General features: G+C 49.8%; 1 protein-coding gene across 3 annotated transcripts in view; it reads left to right on the top strand.

Annotated features, from left to right (window-relative positions):
• Positions 1-20,441, top strand: part of Tub (TUB bipartite transcription factor) — a 79,392-nt gene that overhangs the window by 50,258 nt on the left and 8,693 nt on the right. The window contains exons 1-6 of one of the 3 annotated variants that reach the window (XM_046438067.2): positions 5,246-5,486; positions 13,253-13,304; positions 13,821-13,983; positions 17,277-17,420; positions 18,692-18,859; positions 19,894-20,015. In XM_046438067.2, coding sequence (XP_046294023.1) covers positions 5,449-5,486; positions 13,253-13,304; positions 13,821-13,983; positions 17,277-17,420; positions 18,692-18,859; positions 19,894-20,015 — 687 coding nt within the window. In that variant the 5' untranslated portion in view covers positions 5,246-5,448. Of the gene's footprint in view, positions 1-5,245; positions 5,487-13,252; positions 13,305-13,820; positions 13,984-17,276; positions 17,421-18,691; positions 18,860-19,893; positions 20,016-20,441 lie in introns of those variants that run through there. The other 2 variants (XM_058576886.1, XM_058576887.1) reach the window with 2 other exon arrangements.

Here is a 20,441-nt window from a genome sequence, read left to right as displayed (position 1 = left end):
ACTGACTGACCCTTTTGAGGGCCCAAAATGGAGGGAGGAAGGAGGGGGAAGCCAGGAGGGGCAAAGCAAGTTCTTCAGTGACTCTTTCCAATGAGATGCTATACATCCTCTGACCTTCTGTCTAATTAGGGTGCTTTTGTGGAATTTCTTCCTCTACCTCCTTTGATGTGGGTGATACTCTCTCTCCATAGCTGCTTTTCTCATTCCTTTTGCTGGGGTTGGGTCGTTTGCTTGCCTCTTCCTCCGGTGTCACTTCCTCCCTCTAGGGAGTCCTCTTGGCCTGAATCTAAGCCAGTTACCTCTGATTCTCATGCTGGGACCCACAGGAACCATTCTTGTATCATTTGGCCTGCCAACCTGGGAGCTCAGATCCTGAGTCAGCAGTACCTCTCTGCCATTAGGGCAGCAAGCTCTTTGGATTTGTCAGGTGTGAATCAGATGCTCATCCACTGTGGCCCAAGCCCACCAGAGCCACAAATTAAGCTCACTTAGGAGTCTCTGTAAAGCCTCACTCTGTAGATTTGACATGAAGGCAATATTTGCATCTCCTATTTTATTAAGGATCATTGGACCCCAAAGACAATTCCTAAAATTCCTCCTAAACTTCCAAAAACCTTCTTTTCAGCCTCTCGGAAGAGAGGCACAGACCCAGGCTTTTCTAAGTCCTGCTGGGTGTCTCCTACTTCACTTTGGAATCTGATATCTATTAACTCAGGGCTTCAACTGCAACCCAGACTGGAAGAGTTCCATTTCATCATGCTGTTGCCCAAATTTGTTTTTATGAAATACACAGAGGAGTGCCTGGCAAAGAGTACACACTTAACAAATGATGGTTATGTATGATCCAAGCTCAGGGGCTCTCTATTTATATTCATTTCATAACCATTATATTTGGTTTTATTCCCATTACTTTGTTTTATACTTTATGAGTCTCGTGTTTCCTGAACACTATGTTTTTGAGTGTGTATGTGGAGATTATTTGCTATTATATTCAGCAGCGATTTGGAAAACAGGCATATTGTTTTCTACTGATGGTTACTTATATTTTTTCAAAGATAGCCAAGTGCCTATTTATCTCATTTTAATCATTTACAATGGTCTTTGTATATGCTGTAGTTATTTAAGTAGGGATCACAGAGGGCACCGTCTAGCCACTGACACACTACTGTCTTACCCTGATATCTACCTAACAACTTTGAAAAGATATTGGACTTTGGTTTAGGGCCTGCTCATCTGGGTCCTGGTGCTCAAAAGGGCATTCAGTCTCTTAAATCTACTTCATTCAAAATTCCCAGCAAAGGCTGCTTAGTGAGCCATCCTCTAAACATAGAATTGTGGACTTATCCAATTCCCAACAGAGAGACATTCTGTTCCTACCCCTGCTTTTTCATCCCTCCTACCCCACGTTTCCCAGTAGCCATCTAGCGATTTCCAGTACCACTAGCCTTGTCTCCTCTCACCCTACTCCTAATTCTGTCTTTCTAAAGCTTACATCTGGGCACTTGATTCTTAACTTAAAACCCTATAGTGATTCCTCATTGACTATAAGATAAAATCCAGCTTGGGATGCAGGGTGACAGATGATCTGGCTCTAATTTAACGTTGTAGGTCCACTTACTGCCACACCAAACCACTCACCCAAATGGCACCAAACTGGTTCCACCCTGGTTTTCAGGTACATCGATCATGCACTCTCATGTCCTCATGACTTTGTTCATGTCCTGCTTTGGAATGAGCACAGTACATGGCCAATCATAGAATCTTGGTGACTGTTAAGTTTTCCCCATCCTTTGTTGTCAGCCTATGAAAAGCCTACTCATTCTTCAAGGCCCAACTCAACTGTTAACCTTTTCTATTTATAGGCAAGCCTTCTCCTAATGTGACCTAACTTCTTCCAGTACCACTGACTGCCCCTCCATATGTGTACACCTATATTATAACATCAACACCTTGATGCTGATATGGTTGCTATTTCTCCCTGTCTCCATTGCCAGACTGAAAGCTCCTTGAGAGCAGTCCTGCACCTGACCTCTGCCAAAGCTACCTCAGCCCTGCATTGGCCTTTGAGTCCCGTATAGTTTAGTTCATTTTGATTTGAATTGCCTTCCTCAGTCTTCAAGGCTACAATGCCAAACTACCATGTGGGGCCAAATCTGAATAGATATATTTATTATTCATATCCCTTTGTTTCCACACTCAATAAAAATGTTACCTTAGGGATATAAGATGTAAGCCTACACATGAAAGTGACAAGGTTCCAAATGCTCATCACCCTCCCTGGGGGAACTGGTCTTGTTGATGTGAGTTGGCATTGGTGTCCTCAAATTCAGGTGACAGATGATAGGGTCTCCTTCATTCTCCCTCCCAAAGGATTGCCATGTCTGCAGATGCCTAAAATGCAATGGGAAAATTTTAAATCATTACAAATATCTCATTCTTGCAAGATTTGGACAGGTGGTAAGGGAGGTGTGTTGGGATAGCTGTGTGGTAGTGTTCTAGCAGAGATGACCTTGTTCCTGGGGCTTATTTTGAAAAGTTTGGACATCTTCTTCAAGGTCACCATATAGCTCAGTTGTAAAAAATGCAATGTTTAACTATAGCCTAATATAATAATTTTCATATGACTTTCTGGAACTTTTTGGTGGTAGGGATTGAACCCAGAACCTAGTGCATGCAAGGGAAGCACTCTACCAACTGAGCTATATCCCTAGCCCTCTGGACCTTTTTGATAAAGTCAAGGACATAAACTTAAAATGTCAACTAGGGAAGCCATGTGAGTGAGAAAAAATTTGAGTTGAGTGTGCACACACACTCTTAGAGTATGCACACCTCCCCCCACATATATCAACACATGTTCAACAAATGTTCATGTTCAGACCTGTTCCAGTTGCAGGACCATCTCTCATACACATTCATATATACTCTTATCATATAAGCATATAGTCCCCCTCGCTCTCTAACATCCCATGTACATACACATAGGCCTTCTTGCACATGTGTGCACATATATATGCATTTACCAGCACACAGACCCATTGTTCCCTCACATCCTGTGTGTGTACATACAGCCTCTGCACGAAGGGACATGGAGAACTGTCTTATTTCTGCACCTCTTTCTACCTCCAGATTTTGCTCCCTTAGGACAGCCTAAAGTGTCTATTTAATAGATTCAATTATTCCAGGCTCCTGAGACCTTCCAACTTAATTCTGATTGCTTTAAGGTGTCAGATAATTTGGGAATAAAGGGGTGAAAACAGACTCAAATTCTTGAAGAGAAAGTCTTCTAGGCTGTAATCATCTCTGAAGAGGTAGCTGCTGACAGCTGCTTTGGGAGGATTGGCCTGGAGAAAAGGGTCTCCAGGGATCAAAGCAACTGTCTTCTTTCTTTTAGGCATGGCTCTGTCCTGAAGAACAGAGGCTTCCAGGGAGGGGTTTTACTGCTGTGCTTTGGCCTCCAAGGCAGGGCCTAATCCTTTCTGCTGCCTTTCCAGGGAGACTGGGTGAAAACAGAGGCAAGGCAATGGCCCTGCTTTCTGCACTGCACCCTACGCCCACGTGGTTTATTTTGTCTGTTCTGTCTGCAGTGACAGTCATGGCTCTTGAGGCTAATAAATAATCAGAAATAACAGTGTTTAAATAATGTCACTGCTGTGCCAGACAGAGATAGATCAGACCAGTCCTATGCTCCAAAGCCTGGAGAGGAGGCTCAGGGTGTGTGCATGTGCACTTTGTGGTCTGATATGCAGGAAGAAGCTGAAAGTAAGGGCTGTGGACCCAGACTCCTTGCATGTGAATGCTAGCTTCACCATTGACCAGCTATGGGACTTTGTGCAAGATCCTTGATTTCTTTGTGCCTCAGTTTCCTCCACTCTAAAAGGGAGATGATAATAGTACCTAGCTCTTAGGGTGATTGTGAGGATTAAACAAGCTGTAGTATGCAAATAGCACCTAGAACAGCTTCAGTTCCTGATGCTCAGCAAACGTCCAAATATGTTGATTATTGTGTTTGATAGTTAATGGGCCAGACAAGGCAAGGCTGAGAAGCTTGGGGAGTCCTGGGGTGGGGATGCTGGCTTGGCCCCAGGGCAGGGGATGAGACCCCTCCCTCAGGCCTGCTGGCAGTTCCCACACTGTTTTCTACCCGGTCATGATAGCACCAGAGGATCCCCCACGGATACTCTTCTGGCATGGTTGGTTGCTGAATCCAGGGTGAACATGAGGACACTAGAATGTTGTGCAGGGACTGTGTTCCTCTACAAACCCTTCCCTAGACCCCCTGCTCCCTATCCCCAGGCCCCTGGCAGGCCCCTCAGCCTACTGTGTTGCTGGGTGCCTGGCCTCTCCTCCCTGCTTCCACCACCCTGTCTTCCTTAGAAATGCCCTGTCTAGTATTAAAAGGGTCCTATCACAACCTGGACCACATCAGCACTCAGACGTTAAGAGGATCTTTGCTGAGAAGTTTTTCCTCCCATAAACTGGCCCATAGAAAGGTTTTTGGAGGGCAGAGATGCTGGTTCAGTTTCAGCTCCATCACTTCCTAGCTTCGTGTCCTTAGGTATTTTAACAATCTTGGGACTTTATTCTCTGGGAAATGGGTAAAATATTTACCTCTCAAGGGTACTGTGCTGATTAAATACTATCACTTTGTAAGAGCTGGCAGTGCAATAGACCTTGACTGCTGCAGCTTAGACGTTAGGTAGCCCTGCTTGAGGAAACACCTTCTTTGGCTTTGGCTCCCCAGGTGGGCAATGTGAGACATTCTTGATGTGGAGAAAGCTCGCCTGCCTGTGTGCTCCACCTGGAGGTTCTCAGGACCTCTCTTTGCTCTACCGGCGTCCCCCTCCCTTACCCCCTGCCCCCGCCCAATCTGAGCAACGGTTTCTCATCCCTTAGTGGAGATATGTAGGTTTTCGAATCCTCCCGCATCATAGAGAAAGAAACTAAGGCTCGGAGGCCTGGAGACCGACCTGATGCTGGCAGAGCCTTTATTAGCCCTAGATGGGCGCCGGCGCGGTACGCGAGCTCTGATCCCTGCGATTTCAGGGAAGGGGCCGAGAGCGGGCCTGGGGGTGGGGTCTCCTCCAGGGCGGGGCCAGGGAGGCGGGGCGGCCGCGGCTGCCACGCAGTGCTAGGGCCCTGGGCGCTAGAGGGGGTGCCCAGCGTTGAGGGCGGCCTCTCCCGCCTCCACGCGCGCTCCCGCCAGCTCCCGCCCGTGAGCCTGCTGCGGCCCGGCGCACTCCCGCCGCTTTGCCCACCGCTACGCGCAGACAGCCGCTCGCAAAGCCCGCGGCTGGGGCCCTGGCGTGCAGCGCGGGCCTCGGCGGGGCCCAGCGCCCCGGCCTGGGAGGATGCGGCCCGAGGCGGCCCAGGAGCTGAGTAGGGCCCCTGCGTCGGCCCCAGCTGGTCCCGGCTTCCAGAGCCGCAGCCGCCGCCCCGCCCCCGAGAGACATGACTTCCAAGCCGCATTCCGACTGGATTCCCTACAGGTATGCGGGCGCCGGCCCCCCTTCTTTTCAACTCGCGGCGCGGGCAGGCCCACCACCCTCCAACGCTGAGGGCGTGGGGCAGGGTCGTCCACCACTTGAACTCGGGACGTGGGGCCGGCTGGGGGCACTGGGCAGCTCTCAGGACACCTATACTCTCCGCATCCTTTCCAACACTGGGGACGCGAGCTGGAGGCACGAGTCTTTACTATACCCCAACTTTGCCGGAGCCCACCTACCCTTCTTCACTCCCTAATCGGCCCTGGATGCTGGAAGGGGCCCGTGGCCTTGTTGGGTCCAGCAGCACCATGTGGCCGCCAGGGGAAGGAACGCAGACTGCTGTGAGCCCCCTCCTAGGCCTGGCACCCGGGTCACACGCCTGTATAGCTTGCATGCACAGACCCATACATCTATGTTTGCACCTACAGGACGTCCTCGCTTTGAGCCAGAAATTTCCCTGCTGGTTGATTTTATATACTCAAAGCATGAATTTGTGAAGACAGCTATTCTGAACCCAAACCACATGGGGTTCATATGCACATGCACCTGTATATCTCTACAGACACCAATTTTGGGGCTCACACAGGTGCATGCCTACCTATCTGTGTGTACACATCCTGTATCTGGAGAATACCTGACATTTATTACCCCTCACAAGTATTACCATGTTTCAGGGACTTGTTAAAAGGATGATACCTGGGTGCACACCAGCTCACAATACATAGAACTGCCCTCAAATGCACAAAAGCACTAAAGAACCCAGGTACACTTAGGGAAGCCAACCTCCCTCTGTTCCCAGACACTGTGATCTGACCCAAGGATGTCCTGGCTTTTCTTCTTGTGAGAGGGTTGGGGGTTAATCTGAAATCCTCACACAGTTTCAGGCTTTCCCCATCCTCTCTATTTCATTCTATTACCAGGGAAAGGAGCTCATTGCCATGGTAGCACCAGATCCTTGTCTACCCATTGGCTCCTTGGTTGCCATGGACTACGGGGCTGTCTCTAGGCTTCCTGGAGAGGCAGGAGTGTAAAAAGGGTGCTGGACTGCTAAGGCCCACTTTTTATTGCCAGTCCAGGTGCACCTGCCTTTAGGTGATAGGACCAGACCCTCAGGACCAACATTATAACCCAGTGCTCTAGGAAAAGAGCCTGGATTCCAGTCACTAACAGAGAGTAATTCTGACAGCTCTCTTCTATGAGTGTCCAGTGTCCCAAATAGAAACCAGCTGAAACTGCCTGAGGCTTGTTAAAAGCAGACCTTTCTTCAAACAGGCACCTGTCACTGGCTTGAGAATTCAGGATTTCTCTTGAGAATTGTTGTTGGCCTCCAATCTCAGCTCCTGTGGGGGTTTCAGGGCTTCCCAGGTTATTTTGCATCCCAACATCAACACACATACACACACACACACACACACAAACTTGTGCCAGGTGTCACCCATAGAATCTCCTGGAGACATGTACATACACATCTCATTCTCACATGCATCAGGGAGACATGGGGCTGTGCTGACTCAAAAGAGCATTTACCCTGGACAGACATCCAGTTTAGAGGCATAGGTAGTTTCTGGATTATCCTGGCCTTTCTTGGCACATGTGAGTGGAGGATCTTATAGAAGATGAGTATTGCTGATCATTTTTAAGCCCCACAGAAGTGCCTTGGTAGTGCCCGTGGACTGAGTGGACTCCAGTGTTGTGGAAGTAACCTGTGAGGGAATCCAGATGCAAGGTGGTGGCCAAAGACTGAGGAGAGTTGGAAGGGACAGCATATGGCTATAGGGATGATAGTGTGTTTAGGATCTGGCACATTGAAGGCTGGGCTGAGCCAGGCCAGGTCACAAAGAAGCTTCTTCCAGGGAGCCAGGGACTAAAGTAATTTGTAGAGCTAGTGCCTGGTTCCTTGGGAAAACCTGCCTCATTCTAGGGAGGTTTTATCCTGTTCCTAGTAAAGGGGACCCCACAGAGGTAGGGAAATGACTCTGTCCTCCAACAAGTGCCTAGGACACTGGTATCCTAAGCAAGAAGTAAATGGCACTTGATCAAGCTCAGGTCCAATTCCTCCTCCCACACTCAGCCTAGAGCACCAAATCCTGCCATCCTAGAAGCCTAGCTGTGAGGAGCAGCTTGGCACCTTTGCAGTCCTACACTGCTTGCTTTCCTTATTCTTCTGTCATCCTGCTGTCTTGTTATGCAGTAAGGAGGTAGGTATCAAACTGGAGGTGGGCTGTAGTCAGAAGTTTCCAGGATCCCTCCTGCCCTGCTTGCTGGGTATTTCTGGGAGTACAGAGTCTGGAAAAACATTGAACTAGGGGGGTAGAATTCTGCAACGGAGAGACTTGTATTCAGAGAAGGAGTTTCAAATTGTCTCTTACATTAACTGGGCTGCTGATTGCAGGAAAAGCCACAAGCCTGTCTGATCACAGAGAAAACTGGGGCAGAAAACAGACAAGACATTTTATTTGCAGCTGGGGGTGGGGAAGCTGCATGTGTGCATGTGCTTTGACTGGTACGAGGTTTCCCTAATGTCCCAGCTTGTCAGAATTGGAATGTGACATTTTGTTTGGGAGAGAAGGGTTGGCTGACATCTTGTTAGCTCTGCTGGTGGGGTTTTACTCTCTCTGTGGTGGTTGCATCTTACATTCCCTGGGTCTAGCTCATTTTCTTGAAAGTAGTGATAATTGGTGATAATCTTCTTATGGGTAATTTTAATTCAGTTTATAATGATCATGGATTAATCTCACATTCTGACTTAAAGCCGTTTAGTTTATAAAGTTGAACAAAAAGAATCATTTTTGCCTTTTATTTTTTCTACTACTATAGTAATTTTCATTTCTGCCATTTATTTTTACCTGTATCCTTTAAAAAATTTTAGAAATTTTGGTGTATTAGTTATACATAATAGTAGGGTTCATTTTGACACATTCATCAATGCATATAACATAGTTTTTTCCCATTTCTTGAGGAGTATTAAATGCCCATAATACATGACTTTACAACTGTTTGTAAGTTGTAGGTGGATGTCTCTCTGAGCATGAAGAAGGACTGTGGCCATAGGTGTCTTATGCTGAGTGCAGTTGATGGCCAACTCTGTACTCTTGTCTGCATGGTCCTGAGGCCAGTGTAAGGTGTTTCCCTCACAAGGCCATGAAATCCTTGAGATCAGGGATATTACATTGTTCCTGACTCTGTCTCCAACACACATAAGATGGTCTACTTCTTTGAATTAATGTGGCATCCCCAGGTAACTTTTAGGGCTCCTCACCTCTCCTGGCTCCACATTTGGGTTTTCCGCACACCTGAGGGATACAGTGCTTTCCCAGCACAGCAGGGCTACCCGGAACACTGCTTGCCAGGTATGGCTCTAGGTCACAGAGACTCTCAGGCCAGAAGCACCCATGCAGATCATTTCGTTCTTTGTGTGAATGCCTCCGGTAGCATCCCTGCCAAATGCCTTCTACCAGCTGGCTGTGATGGTGGAGAGTTCTTCCCTTGAGTTGAACCTCAGCATGGATCTGGGTTCCTCCTCTTTTGGGCCCTTGTTAGGTTCCTCCTTCCACTTGCTCACTTTGCTTTCTAGGGAGCAATATGATTGATTGCTGATTGAGCAAAACTCCTGACTACTATAGTTTTGCTACTTGGTATAGCCTCAAAGGTACCCTGCATGCTTAGGGCTACTACTTTACCTCTGGCAACTCCTTCTAGCAACTTCCCAATTTTCTGTTCTCTAGAGATCACAAGCTGTGTCTCATGGTTTCTTTTTGCATGGCAGAGTGTTAGAATTACCTATGGCACTTGCTTAAAAAAATAAAAGTGAGTGGGGAGCGCACTTTGATTCTGGGGCATGTTCCTCAGCAGTTCTGAATTACCAAGTCAGGGCTAGTGCCCCTTATAGTTTTAATGCACCTGATATGTTTAGGAACCACCAACTAAAATGGGGACAGCCCATCCTAGAAAGCCAGAATTCCTATGAACAGCATTGCCCTTTTTCCTTCTGGAGCTGGCCCCATTCTCAGTGTGTTCCAAGCAACTGCAAAGTAATGGAAGCCACAGATGTGGACTTGCTGGGGTCTGGCATTGAGCATAGGGTTGCAATCAGATACTCTGAGTGGCCTGCTTCCCCAGACAACCCACTTCTTGGATCCCTGGGTCCAGCAGGGGCAGCTTGTACTGTGACTGGGAGAAAGAATAAGGACAAGAAGAGGGGAAGTTGAAGTGGGCATGGAGAAAGTATCCAGATGGTTAGGTCTGTCCCCAGGCCTCTGGCTAGCACTGATGAATTAGATGGAGTTTTTAAGTATAAGAAGAATGATAGAAACAGGTTTCCTAAATATGTTGGCCATGTCTGGCTTTTTTTTTTTTTTTTAGCCTACACAAAAAGTGCCCTTGTGCTTTTTATCATCTTTTTGTCAATCATGATTCACTCCCCAGGAATCTGTCAAGTGCCTCTGGGAGAACTGAGTGGAGGTAGCAGGCCTTGGTCCTGAATAGAGCAGTTGGATTGGTGGACACTGCAGATGAGATCCAGTGGCTGGTACTTTCCTGCACCTCCTTGGTCTGGTCACTAGCAGGAGGTGACTGTAATGAAGGAGTCTCCGGGTTCAGCTGGAAGACCTATTCATCAGTACCCTATCTTTGTCCGAGCCTCCTGGCGGGGCTGCAGCTGGCAGCCTGGGCTTGGCAGTAATTCCGTTGTTGGAGCTCTAGTGATTAAAAAACCATTATTGTCTCCTTGCGTGGTTTTCATTTAGTGCTTCCTAGAATGGTGCCCATCAGAAAGAGGCAGGTGTTTTTGAGAGAGACCGACCCTTAGGAATGGTGCTGCGGTGGAGATGAGGAGGCAGGGCTGGCTGAGGGGGCGGAGAGGGAGCAGTGCCTGTGAGGAAGAGAGGAGCTATGGTCTTGCTCTCGCTGGAGACAGCCATCGTTGTCATTGATCTCCATGACCTGCTGCCATCTGCTGGGGGATTCTTTGATATTCACCCGGGAGAGACATTGTGTACTTGGATGCATTGTCCTTAGGCAGGAACACCCTTCTAGTGCAAGCTTGTCAGTGCCAGGTGATTGTGGTCTTTTCATAAGGAGCAGCTCTCCAAGAAACATGTGCTTCCCCAAGAACCTGGTTTCACCCAGTGTTGTGTCCACTCTCAGGGGCTCCTAGTGTCAGTGGATTTATCATAGGCCTCCCAGGTGGGTCTTGCTCAGTCAAGCACATGTTGCTTCCCTTCTGTCCTGCCCCTTCCACGCACACTCCCTGCCTTCGAGGGTATTCTTTCATGTCTGGTGTCTAGTGAGGTGGTGAGCAGCTCTTTTGGGTACTTCTGAGATATCTAAAGTTTATAGAATCTCTTTGAGAAACTTCACCCTTGTGTTCATCCATCTTACTCTGAAGGCCACACTAAGTTTTTTCTACCTGTGATTTTATCTGGTGATCAGTGTCCTTTTTCTCCCAACAAAATGGAGATGGGGACAGAGAGAGGAAATAATGTATTCATGGAAAGCAGTCTCATGCCTCAGACATAACTATGTGAAGTCCATAAAAGTGACAGTGCTGTGGTAGGAAAATGTCCCCTTATTAGGGGCACAGAACAGTGAGACTTCTGTTTCTGGAAACAGTTCATGTTCGTCAAGCTACTACTGTAACCCAACATTTCTAGAGGTGGCTTTGTTGATGTGACCTTTATCTCTCAGTTGGATGGCCCCTTTTCTAAAGGACTCTAGAAATACACATATGCACCATGGAAGGTATCTTCTTTGTCCTGCTCAGCCAAGACCACTGCTGTGGATGACCCTTGGCACTGCCCTCTGAAAGTGTGTATGACATCCCAGTCAGCTATGAAATGCCCTGTCCCTCTGGCACCAAGGAAACCTTGCACTGTCTTACTGAGGTCATACAGAGACTTCTGTGGCCAGACCACTAGCACATGACTGTGAGGAGTTACAGGATGTCCCAGGCTCTGGCCCAAAGCTCAGCAAGCAAAGCCCAGCTGATTTTCAGACCATTGCTCCTGTCAGCCAGGTGCAACGAACAGAGCCCAGACTGCATTTTAAATCCGTAGTCTGGAATTAGGGGAGTGACTGTGCACTGCTCATGCCATGGTGCTCAATGAGGTTTGGAAATCAGTCTGTGAGCAGGTACTTTGCCCTTGGGTAACTCAGTCAGGCCTTTGACTTTGAGGTACAGAGATGGTGGATAGCTGTGGCCTCTCAGACCTGGCCCAGGTGCTAGAGATGCCCTCAGAGAGCCCTAGATGCAACTGTCCCCTCTTAGGGCTGTTTTTTGGGAGACTAATACCTAGAAACATGTCTTTTGAGCAGTGTCTTCTGTGCTCTGGCAGCTGAGGGTTTGGTGAACAAAGATGTTGTGCACACAGCCCTACATGACAGTTGTGGCTCTTCTGATGTGCATAGTAGCATAGGAAAGGCCTTCCCAGATGTCACATAGGTAGGACAGATGCCAGCTAAAAGGATGCATAGCTCTCAAAGGTTGTTGTGGGTGAACTGTGATATGTGGACTTCCTTCCGTCCTCTGGCTGGCTCCCTCAGAGATATGAGTAGTTCAAAGATCATATAGGTCAATGTTTGTTCCAGCTAGAAAGGGCTAGCAGTCAGGGAGTAGAAATGGCTTTACCTTATCTTTGAGGTGATAGGCCTCTCTTTCCCTTCCACACACCATACTCACCTTTACACAGGTGTCTGCATGCATGTTTGCATACATACACAAGATGTACTCACACATTCCTTGTAGACCACAGGAACCTAATGCATTGGGGCCTGCCTGAGCAGGGACCCACACAGAGGTCTGGTTTGGGGAAGGCTCCCGCATAACTGCACCAGGGCTGCCTGGGACTTCCCAGAGTGCAGGTTCTTAGGATTCATTTCCACTCCATGCAGCTGTCCTGACTTTGGCTTTTATAGAATTTGGGCCTAGGGTGTCTTGGGCTAGCCAGAAAGCTAAGTGGTTTGAGTTGCCAGCTTCCTACTCATGTTCTGCCTTCCTGGGAAGGAATGCCAGGCTGGGTAAGATGAGGCTTCCTATCCTAAGACTGGTCAGCTCCCTGTGCTGTTTATGCCACGTCTGTGACCAGGGAAGAGCTGGTGTCTGATTGCTGGGCAGACATTGACCTACTGAGGCCATCCTGCAGACATCCCCACCCAGCCCTAGACCTGCTCTGAGAGAATAGTGGATTTCTTAGCTTCCCTCTCCTAAATGAGGAGGACACTCTACCCTCTAAAGGAGAGTGGGAAGGTGGGTGGTGTCTGCCTACCTGAGAGCCAGGAGTTTGGGATGGGAGAAGGGAATCTATCCCAGAGGACCCAGCCTTCTCCATAAAGGATAGAAAGGAGGAACAGGAACTGGTGAAATCACCATAGGAAGCTGGAGGGAGCAGGCCCCTGGTTTGAAGGCCAGTTCAGGCCTAGATTGTGGCTGATGCTTCTACGTGGGTTTCCTAGGTCTTAGTCAAGCCTGCCCTGTTTTGGGATCTGAGAGGAGAGGCTCATTCTATTCTGATTGGGTCCAGGCTGGCTGGGAAGTCCTTGGAGCAGTTAGTCCTATCAAGAGATAAGCTCCTGAAGTGTCAGAAATATGACTCACACCCTTCAAAGTGGTTCTTAGATGGCAGCTTCCATGCTTCCTCCCTCCACCAATTGGCTCATGGAATGACAGAACCATGACTAGAGGGATTTAAAAGACTCATATGCTGTGGGGTAGACTCTACTCATATCCTGGCACCTGGTGGATAGGCTCTGAATACCCCTCTCTCATTCTGCAGTGTCTTAGATGATGAGGGCAGCAACCTGAGGCAGCAGAAGCTTGACCGGCAGGTGAGTGAGGCTGGGACTGGGTGCAAGGGCAGAGTCTGGATTGGGTATCCTCAGGCAGAGAGGGAGGGCTCTCTTTCCATGGTCCCTGGATGTTCCTATCAGATGGGGAAGAAGGGAGCCTGGGAGACTCCTGCACTGAGGCTCCACATCCCAGCATGGCTTTAGAGAGCCCCTCAGGGGCTTTCTGCTGACCTGGGTAGGTGAGGGGTTTATCCTGTTGGGTTTGTCCAAGCTGAGTATGTCACCCAGCCTAGGTGAGGCTTCTGCCAGGGAGGCAGCCTGGACAATTGCATTTGGAGGGCTGAGTTGCTGTGCTGTGGTCTTCCAAGATAGCCAGGCCTGAGTTGAGCCACCCTTTCCTGGACTCCAAGTTTGGGGACGCTGAGGACATAAGGCCTTGACACCCAACCCAGTCAGCAGGGCACTCTCTCTTACCCCGCTGTGGGAGCCCTCCTGGTGGAGGCAGGGGTGGGTGGGGGGACAACTCACCTCTGTGTCTTCCGCGTGCCTCTATAGCGGGCCCTGCTGGAACAGAAGCAGAAGAAGAAGCGCCAGGAGCCCCTGATGGTGCAGGCCAATGCAGATGGACGACCCCGGAGCCGGCGGGCCCGGCAGTCAGAGGAACAAGCCCCCCTGGTGGAGTCCTACCTCAGCAGTGCTGGCAGCACCAGTTACCAAGGTACACTCTGCTTCCTGCCCCAGGGACAGCCAGCCTGGGAGACTCCTGCATTGAGGCTCCACACCCCAGCATGGCTTTAGAGAGTCCCTCAGGGGCTTTCTGCTGACCTGGGTAGGTGAGGGGTTTATCCTATTGGGTTTGTCCAAGCTGAGTATGTCACCCAGCCTAGGTGGACAGCTGAGTGGGGTGGGTTAGAGACACCAAGCCTTTGGCCTTGTCAGATGCTGGGGCCAGAAGGCTAAAAACGAATCTGGAAGTTCAAATTTCCAGGTTTCTGATGTGGAATATTTGAGATCAGGAGGCAGCTCTTAAAAGTAGAACAGAGCCTGCTTCTCTCCTCCATTCTCTCCTGAGAGGAATCTCTCTCAGCATTGAGCACCACACCAGCTAGGGTATCAGGGCACAAATACCTGTTTCCTTCCCATCTTGAGCTCTCTATACCTTCAGTCTATCTGACTTCTGGCCTGTAGGTCACTGTCCCTGGCTCAGGACTTCTTCAGATCTGTAGTGACCAGTAGTCTTCTGCTCCCCTCCTTACACTCTCTGTTCTCAGCAGAGCCCACTTTGGGGGAATTCTCTACCACTTATCCTGCAGAGGGATGGCTCCCTTATATCCCTGCATCTGGGACCCTCACTTCTGCTTGGGTTAGGTTGAATATGCCAGGCCAGATAGTGGGTTGGTCTCTGAGATAGAGGAAGACTGAGTTGTCACTGCCCCCTGCTGGTATGGTGCTGGTCATGCAGGTGGCTATTCCAAATGCAGTAGTACCTGTGAGAAGATTGCAGGCATCTGACTTGCAGGTAGGAAGAACCTTAGCAACCATAATGCTCCCTCCCTCTGTGGCTTCTTTCTGACCTGGAGCCTCCAGCCACATGTAGCTGCTGGTAGTTTCCTTATCTCAGGACTAACCTCCATCTAACTGCTGGCTTTGTCCTCCTGCCTCAGAGTTTCTCAGGTTCTCTGTGTTACTATAACAGCCCTTAGCTCACCACACTCCCCTAGTCTGTGCTTTAGAGGGCAGCAACCATATGAATTAGAAGAAAACCACTTCATTTTTAATCATAGAAGTTGTCTTTGGACATTTGCTAGGGCTAAGCATGGGGCTAGGTGCTTTACCTGCATTATCATTTCATCCTCAGTGACTCACTAACCCCACGTTTGACAAGGCCTGGGCTTGGATGGGGCTCCACAACATATTCACAGTGTGCTGCTGGTCACAGATTAGACTTTGATACTAAAAGGTCTTTCCACCATGTTATGTTGCCTCCCTGTTAAGATACTCCTTCCTGGTAATTTCCCTGTGTACAGCATCCTGGCCACACTTAAAATATCTGTACTCCATGTGAGAGGCCCTTCAGGATCCCCTTCAGGGACCTCAGCCCAGCTCTCAGGCAGCCCCAGCTGCTCCTCATGGAACTGGCCCTTCCTGACAGCCTCTTCTCCACTTCCCCTCTGAGTGCCGTTCCAAGATGGTGCCCTACAGAGAAGGCAGCCACTGTCCTGGGTTCTATGGAGCCTCACCTGCTGCCATGTAGGCATCACAGCTCCAGCCTTGCCAAGCATCTGAGCCATCAGGATTGCATGTGAGATGGGAGCCTGCACCCATGATTTGGGGCCCTGAAACTTTGTGCCAGAGGCTACATTTTGAGGAGTCCCTGATATAGAGGCCTTTGGCAGTGTCTTTTAAATCCTGACTGGGTGAGGTGGTGCCAGGCTGGCAGGAGACTGCAGTAAGAGCAGGGGAGCACCTCTGGGGTCATGCATGGCTAGAACAGAGTTTCTGGTCCTACCACTCCATTACCTGCTCACTTGTGACTGTGGGCAAGTCACTTGTGGTCTCCAGGTCTGTATTCTCCACTATCCAATAAGGAAAAAATCTGTCTTAGGGCTTTGAAAATTGAAGGAACTGTAGAGTGTTCCAGCATGTCCAAAACCAGCTGATTGCTGTTCCCTGCTAAGACTCCAGACCAGGCCAGGCCTTCAAGGGCCTTCCCTATAGGGACATTTGATATCTGTGAAGTGTATTCCCCTGTGCTTGACTGGGGGCTGAATCTTTCTCCAGCTCTGAGTGGTAGACAAAGCTCTGGTAGGCTGCTATCAGCTGGCTGGCTGCCCTGGGCGCTGGTTTCTGAGACTACCCCACCCCTCCAATGGCATCAGCTGCCTCTTGCTCTGCCCTCTGCTGGCTCTGAGTGTTAACTACAGGATCATCCCAAGGGAGTTTGACATGGTTTATCCCAGTAAGGTGTTTGACCTTATATTGGCTGTATTTGTTCATTCTACACATTCATTCATTTCTTAAATATTTATTGAGGACCTACTTGGTGTCAGGCTCTGGATTAGAGACAGTGGTTTCTAGGCAGCACAGGTGGGTGTAGCCCTGCTCTTATGATCCAGGTGAGGAGAGTGTTAAATAGGTGACAGCTGTGCTCTGTGGAAAGAGATTGGCTCAATGAGGGGATGACAGGGCAGCTGCTCTGACTAGGGAGCTGTGGACAACTTCTCTGAACTGAGATCTGCAGGATGAGTGGGAGTTAATCAGGCAGCAGAGGCAGTACAGGTAGTGGGGACAGCCAGAGCAAGGGCCCTGTGACACAGGGGAGTACAGCATGTGCATGAGAAAGCCTGCTGTGGCTGGAACTCCTGGCTCCAGGTGGTTGAATGTGTGGTTAGACCAAGGGAAAGGGATATGGAGGAGCCAGATGTGCAGGACACTGTTGGTTTTTATCTTAAGTTCAATCAGAAACTATTTGTGGATTTCGAGCATATTGGAGTTTTGCCATGTGGAGAACATGGAGGCCACCAGCTGTTACCTTTCTGAGACTTCCTCCCAGGTGTGTGGAGTTCTTTGTATCCCACAGGTGCTCCATATTCCATGTTCCCACGGGCCTGACACCTGAGGGCTTGTGCAGGATCCTTAGAGTACTTGACCTGGCTGTGGTTCCTGCCAGAAGATGCAGCCTTTGCATTCTCTTCTGCCATTTTCCCTGGTGCATATTTTCATGGACACATTCTACCCCTGTTCAGGCTCAGAATAGTGTGTTGGACCAGAACTTTGCTGACTAATCATGGCTTTGGCCTGCCATTAACATCATCACACTGGGCTGATGGTGGCACCAGCATGCCCTGCCCAGCATTTTTGTATGGTAGAAATGAGTGGGTCTGACTCTGGGCACAAAAAGTGGCACAGGGGCCCAGGTGGGAGTAGGGGTAGGAAGTATATTCCAGTGGAAACTCTAGCCTCACCTAATATCCGATTCTTTTTCTCTGTTTTGGGTTCTCTCCTGAGCAGTTCAAGAGGCCGACTCACTTGCCAGTGTGCAGCTGGGAGCTGCCCACCCAACAGCACCAGCCTCAACCAAGAAAACCAAGGCAGCTGCTGCATCTGGGGGCCAGAGTGGGGTCTCTAGGAAGGAGAAGAAGGGAAAGCACAAAGGTTAGCTTGCCTGCTCCACAGTCCTCCCCAATAGGCCTGCCTGCCCCTCCACCGCCATGAGGTCAAGGGTAGCTTCCCTTCCTAACTTGGAGGCAAGGTCTGGGGTGAGCAGTCTCAGTGATATAGAATGGCCAACAGACCTTGTCCAGTTCACGGGGTATGTGGGCTGGCCTGTGAGTATGGGCAGACTCTCCATACTGCCAGGAACTGAAGTTCAGTTCAGCTGTTGCCCAGGATCACCCCTTCCTTCTGCCATGCCTTGACCCAAGCTCCCTCCATCCTGACGCTTGAGCCAGGACATTCCCTTCAGTGGGGGCTCACTATATCTCTTGCAGCCTGCCCCATGCTTGTGCAGCATTTGCTATTTGCTCTTGCACTCTACTCCCTGCTCTAGCCCCAGTTCCACCCTCTGAGCCAAAGAGCAGTCTGTTCCCTCTGCTCTTCTCTGTACAACAAAGATCCCCAGAGGTCATGAACAGTGATGGCAGCTCCTGCCCCAAGTTCTGGCTCCTGGCTAGACACCCCATTTCCTCAACCCTGGGTGATGGGCAGTGATTTACAGGCCACTGCATCATAGTTGGACAGTGGTATGTCAGGGTCCCTGGGCTTCTGGAGCTGGCTGCATCACTTTGAGCATAGCTCAGCTAGGCAGGGCAGCTGCCACCAGTGTAAGCTAGGCCTTGCTTCTGTGTCTGAAGCTGTCGTGCAGCAAGATTGACGTGGGATGGGAGATCCTCTGCCTAAAAAGGCAGTGTATGAAAACCAGTCTTTTCTCAAGGGCCCTCCTATGTTTTTAATGATGTATGTGAGTTACCCTGAGTGTGTGTGAGAGAGACAGACAGACAGACACAGACAGAAACAGAGTCAGAGAATATAAGCACTGATAACTTGTAGCTGGCCATGTCTGTGAGTGATTGTTGGCCTCAACTATGAACTGTGGTCTGGATCAATCCTTGTTCTCCACGTTGTTTTTTCTACTGTGCAATTGGTTTTGTAGATGGCTGCTGTCTGTCTTAAGCATGTGGGGTATTTCAGATCAACTCTTGGTAATTAATGTGGGGAAGAGCAGAAGAATTAAAGCCCATATTCCTTCACAGCTTACCAATCATTAACAGGCTGACAGCAGTTGTTAGTTTTTTTAAAAATCAGTTTTGTGAGTAAAGTTTTGCAGAGGGTCTCCTCTCACTCATCCCTCACTCCCTTCATGGACGTCTGAGAATCCAGGCCCTCTTCTCCCTCCTGGACGTGACTCAGGAGTGTCTGGCCTACAGGCACCGGCGGGCCAGCAGCACTGGCAGAAGACAAATCTGAGGCCCAAGGCCCAGTGCAGATCCTGACTGTGGGCCAATCAGACCACGCGCAGGATGCAGGGGAGACAGCAGCTGGTGGGGGCACCCTGTCCAGCCAGCAGGACCTGCGTGCCACGATGCAGAGGAAGGGTGAGCCCCGTGGGGGCCCAATTGGAACCAAAGCTCAGTCCCAGTTTCTCAGGTGCACCCTTCTCTGGGAGCATGGCCTTCCTGGGTCAAGTCCAGCTCCTCCCTGACCATGGGGGAGGGGACATACCTGGGGACAAATGACAAGTATGGGACAGGGGCCTTGATAAGGCCAAGTTAAGGGAAACTATGAACTGGGATAACCAACCCACATTCCAGCCCTATCTCATGCTCCCAGGAAGCCCAGGTTTTGGGGGCAGATTTTCTTTCCCTTTTGCTTCCTAGAAAAAAATTTTGAAAGGAGTTGCCCCTTTGTCTGTTGAGCTAGAGGGAGCAGGGCCAGGATGCTAAGAGGCAAGGCATAAAACCTGCTGCCCAGTTTCCCCACCATGAGCCCTGGTGCAATGTGGCAGACAGAAGAAGCCTGGCAGTGCCACCCACATTGTGAGAAATCTACTCAAGGATAGCTTCTTGGAGAAAGGGCTGTTGAGACAATTTGAGAGATGGGTGGCATTCCAGGCAGGGGAGGGGAATGCGGAGAAAGCTGAGATAGAGGCTCAGAGCAGGCTGGGAAAGGTGAGAAGTATGTGGCCCTGCACACCATGCTGAGGGAGAAGCTGAGGCCTTTTCCCTGGCAGAGTCTATGGCCCAAGCCAGGCAAGGCCTCTAACAGGCTCAAGGTCAGAATAGAGGTTCCCTGTGAAGGCGCAGCGCAGATGGGCTGTGATGCACAAGAGGTGGGGGTAACGCTATTGCTAGAGAGGAGAGGGGAGCTAACGCAGGGACTGAGCTGAAACTGGGTGGTGGGGATGTATCCTGAGGATTGTAACCAGCCCCAGCTCATGTGTGCATCTGAGAGAATGTTCCTCATGTGTATCTGTGTGTGTGGGAGTACATGTCACTATGTGTGTGTACATATGGCTGTGTGTGTGTCTGGGTACAGATGTCAGTGTTTGAATATGTCCACATGTGACGACATCTACTTTGGAAGGTAGATCCTCCTCACTCATCCCTCCCTGTTCTTCTGCTCACCTCAGGCATCTCCAGCAGCATGAGCTTTGATGAGGAAGAGGAAGATGAGGATGAGAACAGCTCTAGCTCCTCCCAGCTAAACAGCAACACCCGCCCCAGCTCTGCCACTAGCAGGAAGTCCATCAGGGTGAGTGAGGAGCTTCTCAGAAAGAAGTTGGATGGCAATGTTCAGAGGACTGCCTGTCCAGAAGAGGTGGACCAAGTGTGTGAGGACATGATGGAGATACCATGATAGCTCTTCTGGGGCCATGGGCAGGACCTGGTGCCTATCAGGTGCTTCTCTAACTGGGCCCTTCTGCCCTTCTACACTGCCTCCTAATATCTTCAACCAAGCTATGGACCTGGGGTGTCTGAGGACCTGCCTTTATATTCCCATCTTTAGCCCTAGGAACTGTTGAAGAGAGGGCAGGGATAAGGAGATAGCCTCTGACCCTAGGGCAGGATGGCCAGGCCCATATCCCAGGGATCCTGCCCTGTCTCCCACTACTACCACAACAGGATGCAGATTTGGAGCTCACACTTCCAGCTTTGGCTGGTGGGGCTTAGGTGCCTT

The sequence above is a fragment of the Marmota monax genome, unplaced genomic scaffold (genome assembly GCF_021218885.2).
Source record: "Marmota monax isolate L192 unplaced genomic scaffold, Marmota_monax_Labrador192_F-V1.1 WCK01_AAM20220418_F8-fsc00061, whole genome shotgun sequence".
NCBI lineage: Eukaryota > Metazoa > Chordata > Mammalia > Rodentia > Sciuridae > Marmota > Marmota monax.
The sequence above is the reverse complement of the archived record's forward strand: the minus strand, read 5'-3'. Positions and strand labels throughout refer to the sequence as shown.